The sequence below is a fragment of the Octopus sinensis genome, linkage group LG9 (assembly GCF_006345805.1).
Source record: "Octopus sinensis linkage group LG9, ASM634580v1, whole genome shotgun sequence".
Lineage (NCBI taxonomy): Eukaryota > Metazoa > Mollusca > Cephalopoda > Octopoda > Octopodidae > Octopus > Octopus sinensis.
Genome location: NC_043005.1, coordinates 55,864,562 through 55,876,618, shown reverse-complemented (window position 1 = coordinate 55,876,618; position 12,057 = coordinate 55,864,562). Strand labels below are relative to the sequence as shown.

The 12,057-nt window shown below is 35.5% G+C and overlaps 1 protein-coding gene and 1 non-coding gene across 2 annotated transcripts in view; one reads left to right on the top strand and one right to left on the bottom strand.

Moving 5' to 3' along the window:
* The first annotated feature begins 2,450 nt into the window (after positions 1 to 2,450).
* LOC115215830 (EF-hand domain-containing protein 1-like) overlaps positions 2,451 to 12,057 on the top strand; it is a 133,411-nt gene continuing 123,804 nt past the window's right edge. Inside the window, exon 1 of the mRNA XM_029785155.2 lies at positions 2,451 to 2,599. Coding sequence (XP_029641015.1) covers positions 2,552 to 2,599 — 48 coding nt within the window. The 5' untranslated portion in view covers positions 2,451 to 2,551. The remainder of the gene's footprint in view (positions 2,600 to 12,057) is intronic.
* LOC115215955 lies at positions 9,421 to 9,539 on the bottom strand. The gene has a single exon (XR_003882034.1). It is a non-coding gene; the product is annotated as a 5S ribosomal RNA (ribosomal RNA).

The following is a 12,057-nucleotide window of genomic DNA, read 5'->3' as shown; positions in this document are numbered from 1 at the left end:
CTATTATTATTATTATTATTATTATTATTATTATGCCCTTCCTAACACTAACCACTCCGAAAGTGTAGTGGGTGCTTTTACGTGCCACCTGCACGAGGGCCAGTCAGGCGGTACTAGCAATAGCCATGCTCAAGTGGTGTTTTTTATGTGCCACCTGCATAGGAGCCAGTCCAGCGGCACTGGCATATATATATATATATATATATATATAATATACAGATTGATAAATAGATAGATAGATAGATAGATAGATATGTGTGTGTGTGCATGTGTTTGTGTGTGCATGTGTGTGTGAGTGTGTGTGTGTGTGTGTGTGGTGTGTGTGTGTGTGTGTGTGCGTGTGTGTGTGTGTGTAGTAAAATGAGGATTCTGATAGAATCAGGTACTGGAAAAGTTATGCCCCATGTGGGGTTTGGTAATGTCTGTGGTTCGGGCCTATGGTTGGTGAGTCGAAATATCAGACAGGATATTTTGGTTGTGTACACATTATAGGCTTCTTTCATTTTTTCTCTACCAAATCCACTAAACAAGGATTTGGTCAATGCAGAACGATTGATGAAGACACTTGCTTAAGGTGCCATGCTGTGGCACTGAACCCAGAATCATGAGGTTAGGAAGCAAACTTCCTACCATACAGCCACACATGCACCTATATCATCATCCTCATCATCATATGTGTGTGTGAACCATATGGTTCCAGGTTCAGTTCCACTGTGTGACACCTTGGGTAAGTGTTTTCTACTATAGCCTTGGTCCAACAAAAGCCTTGTGAGGGGATTTGGCAGGTGGAAACTGAAAGAAGTCCTTTCTATCTATCTATCTAACTATCTATCTATCTATCTATCTATCTATCTATCTATCTATCTATCTATCTATCTATCTATCTTACTTGCTTTCCCCTTTACACCATACATCATGACACTGTGATACACGATCCTTATTGATTGTTATTTTTCCTCTTCCCCTTTTTTCCTCTTTTTTCATTTTTCTTTTCTTTTGTTCCTTTTCCCTTTTTTCTATTTTTCTTTCCTTTTTTTTCTTTTTTTCGTTCTTTTTTCCCTTTTACGATCCCTTTTGATCGAAAACCTACGCCACCTTTTTTTTTTCTCCCATAAAAGAAAAGCTCTACCTTGTAACTTGTCCCATCTGTGTGCAGCCTTGTGTGGCCAATAAAGAAACTTATCTATCTATCTATCTGTCTATCTATCTATCTATCTATCTATCTATCTATCTATCTATCTATCTATCTATCTATCTATCTATCTATCTATCTATCTGTCTATCTGTCTGTCTGTCTGTCTGTCTGTCTGTCAACATACGTAAGTCTGTGTGTGTGTGTTGTGTGTGTGTGTGATTGTTTCCTAGTACTGCTTGACAACCAGTATAGGTGTGTTTACCCCCACCCTCCGTAACTTACCGGTTCGGCAAAAGAAACCGATAGAATAAGTACCAGGATTTACGAAAAAATAAATACTGAGGTCGATGTATTCGACAAAAAATTTTCCAGGCGGTACCCAGGTATGGTTGCAATCTAATGACTGAACCAAGTAAAGAATAAAAGATATATTTATACGCTCACACGCACACGCATGCACGCTCGTACGCACGCGCGCGCGCGCATTCATATATGTATGTATGTATGTATGTATGCATGTATGTGTGTGCGTACGAACGTATGTATGTATGTATGCATGTATGCATGCATGTATGTATGCATGCATGCATGCATGTATGTATGTATGTATGTATGTATGTGTGTGCGTACGAACGTATATATCTATGTATGCATGTATGCATGCATGTATGTATGTATGCATGCATGCATGCATGTATGTATGTATGTATGTATGTATGTATGAACGCGTGTGAGTGTCACGAAACACACACACATTCTTATGTACGGTTGATCAATAAATCTCGAGCACTACTAACATTTAATTTCCAAATAAGTCAATCGCAATTACCTCCCTTATATCAAACATCGGTAAATATTTTCCTTTGTGAATATAGAACTTTTTAAAAATACAATGAATTCTTCAATTTATTTCATCCAGAAGCTTAATGCAATCTATATTCGACATAACTATTAAATTCTTATCTGATTAGAAGTGATAATCTGTATCGGCGCGGGGCGATTTCTCATAAATAAAAATAATATTATTGGTCTAAGAAATACATTTTAATCTACCGGCAGCCAAAGAAATATATAAAAGTTTCGGAAAAAATCTTCAATAAAAACTAACAAGTGTTTAAGGGATAGAACAAATACAAAGGAACAAGGACCAAAAATAAGATTAAAGAAAAATACCATCAAACCCTTTGCATTTGTTATAGAAATATTTAATATACTGTAGTCTGTATTCCACAACAACGCTAAACGTTTAATTTGGGGGGTTCTAAGGCAGGTAACTAAGAAAAGTAGCGTGTGTATAATATTTATTAGCCATGGCAACGGTTACCTAGTAACCGGTGTAGAGAACATATGTAGAGTTTATTTTCAAACCCGTCTTCTTTGAAGAAGTTTCTATTCTCCTTATTTTATATCAAAACGATGGAGGGTTTACCGTTTATACCTGGCAACTCTTTCAGGGACCCGACAGTAAGATTTATTAAAATTTACGCTTGCTTTTTTTGACACCTATCATTATTATTATTATTATTATTATTATTATTATTATTATTATTATTATTATTATTATTATTATTATTATTATTATTATTATCATTATTATTATCATTATTATTATTATTATTATTATTATTATTATTATTATTATTATTATTTTGATTGTGATAGAATTGTACATTGTGTGTGTATGTATAGATATGTATATAGATGTGTGTGTGTGAGTGTATTTATGTGTGAATGAATGTATGTATGTATGTGTCAGTCTGTCTATCTATCTATCTATCTATCTATCTATCTATCTATCTATCTATCTATCTATCTATCTATCTATCTATCTATCTATCTATATCTATCTATCTATCTATCTATCTATCTATCTATATCTATCTATCTATCTATCTATCTATCTATCTATCTATCTATCTATCTATCTATCTATCTATCTATCTATCTATCTATCTATCTATCTGTCTATCTGTCTGTCTGTCTGTCAGTCTATCTATCTTTCTCTTTCTCCCCCCTCTCTCTTTCTATCTATCTATCTGCATATATGCTCACCAGTTCTTCGATATTGGTCTACAGAGTGTTGTTTAATGACTGTATACCAACAACGAAGGATTGTCTATACATACGTGCATATATATATATATATATATGTATGTATGTATATGTATATATATATATATATATATATATATATATATATGTGTATATCATCATCATCATCATCATGTATATATATATGTATATATATATATATATATATATATATATATATATATATATATGTATATATATATGTATATATATATATATATGTATATATATACATATATATATATATATATACATATATATATATATACATATATATATATATATATATATATATATATATATATATATATATATATATATATACATATATAATGTGTGTGTATGCAAAAATGCATAAGCATGCAAATACATATAAGTATATATGTATACATCTATCTATCTGTCTGTCTATCTACACACACACACACACACACGCACACACACACACACACACACACACGCACACACACACATACATACACAAGCATTTATATATCTTGTAATGTATAACTATTAGCATATAAATGCCTTTCTTATGCTATACATACTAAAGTTCATTACACTACTTCATTGTGCACACCACTGCTCCTTACCTCCTCCACTTGCTCTTCCACCCCACTGACCAACATATCTAATGACCTAAAATTATCCACTGCTGTTATTGTACCATTTATCTGCTAGATTAATTAACTGATTGCTTTAGTGTCCACTCAGGAATTTCAGATATTAATGCAGTATTTAAATGCAAATTTTTATCTTTCATTTTTGATAGGCAAAATATTCTCTTAGCTCTTTGGTTAAGAAAATTTTCATTGGAATCACATAGCTGTGAGTGCAGACCTGCTATGCAAGGACCCTGCATAAGTGTTAACTCTGGGATGACGACATTAAAACTTCATCTATTATAACAATCTTGCCTGCCTCTCTATATACTACATATCACATGCATGCATGCATGCATGTGTGTGTGTGTGTACATAAGTATGTATGTATGTATGTATGTCATTATTCAGTTTTATTTCAAAATTTCTTGCCAATAGAGAAAGAGCTGGTTTCTAACCTAGATCCAGGGCTCCTTCATTGGAATTTTAACAATATCAACAGAGTATTTTTGTATATATGTATGTATGTATGTATATGTGCAGATTTGTATCTTTTGTTTCATGAATGTATTCTCATGTATATAGTTGCATATCTAGACATGCTCATATATAATTAAATGAGAAACTTCTGGAAAGTTTTACAGAGTTTTACAGTTCCAGTGATGGCTTGGATCTGTAGTCGTTGAATGAGTTTTCACCTTTCTGGTTTTGAGAAGCTTAATTTCTCAAGATTGGTATTTAGGCTGTATGTTACATATCCTAGTGTCCAAATGATTGCAGGTATAAACCTGAACTTGTAATTTGGATAGAGTAACTACAAATGTCTCAATAGTTCAGTGTATGTATGTATGTATGTATGTATGTATGTATGTATGTATGTATGTATGTATATATGTAGGAGTGGCTGTGTGGTAAGTAGCTTGCATACCAACCATATGGTTCCAGGTTCAGTCCCACTGTGTAGCACCTTGGGCAAGTGTCTTCTACTATAGCCTCGGGCTGACCAAAGCCTTGTGAGTGTATTTGGTTGACGGAAACTGAAAGAAGCCCATCGTATATATGTATATATATATATATGTGTGTGTGTATATATGTTTGTATGTCTGTGCTTGTCCCACCAACATTGCTTGACAACCAATGCTGGTTGTTTACATCCCCGTAACTTAGCGGTTTGGCAAAAGAGACTGATAGAATAAGTACTAGGCTCACAAAGAATAAGTCCTGGGGTCGATTTGTTCGACTAAAGGCGGTGCTCCAGCATGGCCACAGTCAACTGACTGAAACAAGTAAAAGAGTAAGAGTATGTGGCTAATTGATCAGGGTATTCACCTCACAGTCATTAGGTTGTAAGTTCAATACCCGGAGGTGTATCGTGTCCTTGAGCAAGACACTTTATTTCACATTGCTCCTGTCCACTCAGCTGGCAAAAAATATATAGTAGCAGTATTTCAAATGACCCACCCTGTCACATTCTGGGTCACACTGAATGTTCTGAGAACTACGTTAAGCGTATATGTGTTTGTGGAGTACTCAGCCACTTGCACATTGATTTTTGAGTAGGCTGTTCTGTTGCTTGGATCAACTAGAACTGTGGTCGTCATAGCCAAAGGAGTGCCAGTTAAATGTATGTATGTGTGTGTATGCATATGTATGTATGTATGTATATATGTATGTATGTATATATGTATGTATGTATGTATGTATGTATGTATGTATGTATGTATGCATGAGTTATGTATATACATATGCATACACACATGTATTTGTAGAGTGTGTATGTGATGTGTTTATGTGTATGTTTGTGTGTGTGTAGGAATGAATGGTGTTTTTATGTGTAAGAAAAGGTCCACAAAAGCTGAAATGCAGCTGGTGCTCTCACTGGTCACTGCTGAAACAAATTTTCCTCTCTCTCTGATATTGATTGTGTTTTTAACACAATAAGTCCATAAGAGATGCTATTTCTGGACAAATTCTGCAGTAGGTGGGACTATCGATAATGTGTATACAATAAGTATGCTATACAAATGAATATTTTAATTAAATACCGTCTCTGTTACATATACTGGATATATCTGTGCACACACACATGCATGGTGACTTGTTAAGAATGGAATGTTAGGAAGTTGGAATGGCAGACAGAAAAGTGGATCAGTGCCCAACAGTTTTCAGTTCCGTTTCTTTTTGTTTTAACCTTTTAACATTTAAACCAGCCATATCCAACCCAAATTTGTCTTATGTTGAAATTAACCAGATCCAGCTTATCACACCAACCCTACAATGTCATTTTAAAATATATATACAATCACATCATCAAAATCTCAAAGCAACAAGGATAATGCATGATTAATTAAAAGCTACGTGAATAAAACAAAAATTACATTTGATAGAGTAATTTGAATGCTAAGGGGTTATGTTGAAATCTTGTCAAGCTTTCTTTTGTTCTATGCCGGTGTGATGTTGATAAAATAAATATCAGGCTTATCTAAGGATTAATTCAATTAAGTCTACACCTCTTACATATTAGTGACTCTGTAGCTAATGTAAGCAATTACTATGTTATAGTAATTAGCATTTATTGAACACTGAACATTGTAGTTCAGATGTAAACTGTATGTCTTGTGATCAGCTCGGAAGTTTGTATTAACAGATTAATAATACTTTTTTTAATCTGGCATAAATGTATTTTGGAAAACAGACATTGAATAATACAATATATTATGTGAGTGAAAAATAGCTTCCCTGGGTTATCTGAAGCTATAATTTAGCCATTTTTATACCTGTTAATGATCAAGATGTAGGGTTGCTAATGATCCAGATGTAGGGTTAACCTTATACAATCAGTAAGGCCCAATGTTACTGGTGCACTGAGCAATCTGAATTTCTGTGTCCATACATGTATTGTTGTCATCGTCATCATCATTTAGTGTTCACCTTCTCATGCTTGAATGGATCAGATGAATTTAGTTGAGGCAGAATTTCTACAGTCACTTGTTCTACCAGTTACCTACTCTCACCTCTTCCCAAGCAAGACAATAATATTTCACATGGCCAAACATGTTTTCTGTAGAAGACTGGAAATGAATGACATCGCTTGCGTGATAGTGATTCTCATTTACAGTCATCATGTCACGTCAGGAGAATGACACACAAACACACACACACACATACTTATACATCATCATCATCATTTAGTGCCCATTGTCCTTGCTGACATGGGTCGGATGGTTTGACCAGGGCTGTTAAGCTGAGGTGCTGCACCAGACTCCAGTCTGATTTGGCATGGTTTCTATGGCTGGATACCCTTCCTAATGCTAACCACTCCGAGAATGTAATGGGTGCTTTTATATGTCACTGGCACATGTGCCATTTGTATCATACCAGAATCTGCCATGACTATGATTTTACTTGGCTTGATGGTTCTTCTTCTGAAGCACAACATATTGCCAAAGGTCTCCGTCATTTGTCATTGCATCCATGAGGCCCAGCACTCTAAAGGTGCTTTCTATGTGCCATTGACATGGGTACCAGTTATGTGACATCAACAATGGCTATAGCTACGATTTCACTTGGCTTGACAGGTCTTTTCAAGCACAGCATATCACCAAAGGTTTGGTCACTAGTCATTGCCTCCATGAGCCTAGTGTTCAAAGACCAGGCATCGCCACCGCATCCTACGTCTTCTTGGGTCTCCTTCCACAGCTTCTTTCCACTAGTATGGTGAATAAATTGTCTAAATTACACAAAAATAACACTGACATCTCATTTTAACAGATATCACCATGATCACTGTGACCGACCTGGCTATCAGATGTTGTTACACATCGCTGGTCACAATGCACTTTGCATTATTTTAGCCTTCAAATGACACTAAGCAAGCTGGCCAACAGAAGAAAGAGTGAGAGAAAGTTGTGATGAAAGAGTACAGCAGGGATCGCCCCCCCCCGCTTCCAGAGCTTTGTGGAGCTTTAGGTGTTTTCGCTCAATAAACACTCCCAACACCCGGTCTGGGAATCAAAACCACGATCCTACAACCATGAGTCCGCTGCCCTAACCACTGGGCCATTGTGCCTCCTTTAACAGATGTATTTACCAAAATTACATAAAAATGTCTTGAAATATTAAAGAGTAATTTTATTCAATAAAATCGCCATTGGCTTCAACCAGATGACTTCAGAATTTCCTGTAACTCTTCTGGATGGTCTCCTCATTAAAGTTGATGAATGCTGCCATATGTTTCGGCTGATATACCCTCCAGCCTTCATCAGGTGTCTTGGGAAATTTTGAACCTGGTTCTCATTCCCAAGGTATTTTTTGATTTCATTATTATTATTATTATAATTATTATAATTATTATTATTATTATTATTGTTGTTGTTGTTCAGGTCACTGCTTGGAATTGAATTCAGAATCTTGTGTTAGTAGCCCACTCTCGCTCTTAACCACTATGCCATATGCCCGTGGGCAATTATGGAGTGAATTTTAGGGCTTATAAATCTAATATTTTTCTATCCTTTCTTAATACTGGTTCCCATATGCTATTCATATCTGCACTTGGTCTGCTTAGGAGGTTGTTGTGTCATAGCATATGTGCTGTTTCTTTCAGCTTTCGTATTTTCCAGTGGTGTTCTCTGTCAATTATTCTAACTTCATCCCGCAGTGGGAGGTGGTCTGTATTTTTCCATACATGATCAGCTATACCTGATTTATCAATATCTCCTTGTGTCACATCTTTGCGATGTTCATCTACCCTTATTTTGAGGGGACGGCATGTTTCACCTTTGTATAACCTACCACAGCTTCATGGGATGGGAATATTAAATTTATAAGTCCTAAAATTCACTCCATAATTGCCCACGGGTATATGGCATAGTGGTTAAGAGTGCAGGCTACTAACCACAAGATTCCGAGTTCGATTCCAAGTAGTGACCTGAACAACAATAATAATTATAATGATAATAATAATACCTTAGGAATGAGAATCCAGGTACAAAATTTCTCCAAGACACCTGATGAAAGCTGGAGGGTATATCAGCTGAAACGTTGTGTTAACAACAAACAAGATGAGGACAACTATCCGTCTAATATAAATAATGTAAATAATGTACAAAATTCCTCATCTCTTTAATATAGAACTGTAAGAAACTATGCCGTTTTAATCCCAAGCAACGCCAGGTATCTCTGCTAGCAATAAATAGTTGTTAAACTCCTTATCTCCATTTCCTTTCCTTCTTTTAACTAGATATAAACTGTTTTAAGTGAGTTTCATTTCCCAACAATACTAGGTATTGAACTAGTATTTCCTTGGATGCAACCATCTCTTCATGAGGTTAACATATCCTCTAATTAAATATATATATATTTCTTTACTGCCCACAAAGGGCTAAACATAGAGGGGACAAACAAGGACAGACAAAGGGATTAAGTCGATTACATCGACCCCAGTGCGTAACTGGTACTTTATTTATCGACCTCGAAAGGATGAAAGGCAAAGTCGACCTCGGCGGAATTTGAACTCAGAACTTAACGGCAGACGAAATACGGCTACGCATTTCGCCCGGCGTGCTAACGTTTCTGCCAGCTCACCGCCTTCATTGCTTACAGCACCTAGGTTTCCCAAGCAGTCACCCATCTAAGTACTAACTAGGCTCGATGATGCTTAACTTCAGTGATTGGACGAGAACCGGTGCTTTCAACGTGATATGGCCGTAAGCATATATATATGTGTTTCTTTGTGTCTGTGTTTGTCTCCCTGCTCCACCACTTGGCAACCGACTTTAGTGTGTTTATGTCCCCATAAATTGGAGACTGATAGAAAAAATTCCAGGCTTAAAACAGAAAGGACTGGGGTCCATTCAGTTCACTAAAAACTCTTGAAGGTGATACACCAGTATAGTCACAGTCTAATGACTAAAACAAGTAAAAGATGTAGCATACCACCTAGTGCCATCTTAAGGCATTGGCACATTGGGCATTTGCTCAGATACCTTACAAGTCAAGGGACCTAATTTTGATCTATGTATGTTGTAGTTACTGTTAATAAATATATACAATCAGGCTTAAAGTATAGATTTGCACAGGGACCTATAATGCTGCTTAAACAGCCCTGATGGCACCCCATAGCATGTGGTACATCATGTGAATGCTGTGGCATAGTTTGAGTGTGTGTCCACCCAAGGCAGCACTTCAGTTTGCTGCCCCCAACCCTGCTAAAGCCACCTGACTGGTACAGGCTTATCCAACAGGCCTAAATTGACCCCATAGCCTCTCAATGGCTGCACTACTTACTGGTTGAATGTCGAAGTTGTTGATTTCTTCAGTCTGCCTTGTTTTCAAAAAGAAATATGTAGTTCTTATTTTCAATTCCTGGTTTGGAGTAAGGCGGTGAGCTGGCAGAAATGTTAGCAGGCTGGAGGAAATGCTTAGCGGTTTTTCGTCTGATTTCATGTTCTGAGTTCAAATTCCACCGAGGTCAACTTTGCCTTTCATCCTTTTGGGGTTTATAAATTAAGTACCAGTTGTATACTGGAGTCGATCTAATCGACTGGCCCCCTCCCCCAAAATTCTGGGCCTTGTGCCTAAAGTAGAAAAGAAAAGAATTCCTGGTTGGAGTTAATTTCGTTTTACTTCTACTGCTACTCACCAGAAAGACACAAATAGTGCCCATTGGAAAACTGTGGCAGCTGACTTCAATTGGGACTAAGGCCATGTGCTGTCCCTTGTCAATGGCGCCACCAACCAAGTCTTGATATTTGGTTTTCTTTAGACAGTGGGAAATATTGAGCCAATTTTCTTTCTCTTTATGTTATAGTATTCCATATTCTGAAATACATATAATCTGCATTTGTAGTGCAAGCAAAAGAAAATTCGAATCAGTTTATTCCAAACATTGCTTCACCTTCATACCATCATGCCTTTGGAAGAGCAACCACCACTAAAAAATATCCATAATGATTTTTATTTTATCTTTTGTCATTTTATTGTATTTCACATTCTGAAAAATTTGTAATTTTTTAAAAATTCCTCCCTGCCCAGTCTTCCTCCCTTCCACTTCACCAAACTTTCCATGATTTAAATAAATTTTTTGTCTTCATTTTTATTTTTCGCTGATTTTTTTTTGTACATGTCATGTTATAAAAAAAAACAACTTTTTTCTATACAATGCAAAAATTAGATTAAGAGATCAGGAATATATTAACACTTACCTGATTTACATTGGCATAATTCCTATCAAATTTAAACTTACAATCATTTTTTTCATCTCTTCACATGAAGCAAAATATAGAAAGAAAAAGGGGGTGGGGTGGGGACAAAATTAGTAACCAGGGTAAAATGAGTAATCTCTGATTTCTCATTATTTTCTCCCTACCTCTTTACAATAATTACATTGCAAGTATTGCTTAATTATTTTGTACTGTTGCATCATCTTTGGGAGTAAATATTGGTCAGCATAGTTGTTGTTGAAGTTGAGAGAGTCCAAAACAGGTGACAGATACTTGTTTTTCAAGAAACTTTTCCTCAAACTTTGACCCAATTGTAATTAAGGTTACTAGAAAATATCTGGATAATTATTGGTATTTAACAATCAATATCATGTTTATTGTTGGATTCAAAGTCAATTTTTCCCCCCACACTAATGTCTAATTTGATAATTTTCATGTTTCAAAATAGGATGTCTAAAATGGGGTAAAATGAGTAATGTCTAATTCCAGTAATTTCTTCTCTTTAACTACATGGTGTGTAAATATATCATGAAGAGAGACACTCCAGAAGATTGCGAAGAAACTATAGAGAATATTTTATGTTAAGTTTTTTTATTTGGTTGAGTATCATTAATTTCATATTATGTGCCATTTTCCCTAACCCTTTTTCATTTAGACCTAGATATTTAAATCTTTTTTTTATTTTTGTATTTCTGATCTCTCTTATATCTAGGGATGAATATTGATTGATGTGTATAAATCTGTTTTCTGGAGAAGTGAAGCAGCAAATTTACCTTATCTTGTTTTGCTCATTTTGCCCCAGTCTAAATTTGTCTTTTATAGGCTCAAAAAGAACAGTGATAATTTCTGAAGGGATCAGATCATGTTCAAATGTTTTTAATTCATTTAGAGAAGGCCATTTGCTAAGCTGATTTAGTTTTTGCAAGATAATGAACATTTAAAACAAATATAATTGTCCCAGAGTCAAAATTGCAGTAAAAATTCCTCATTATGTCCGACTCTCAACTGT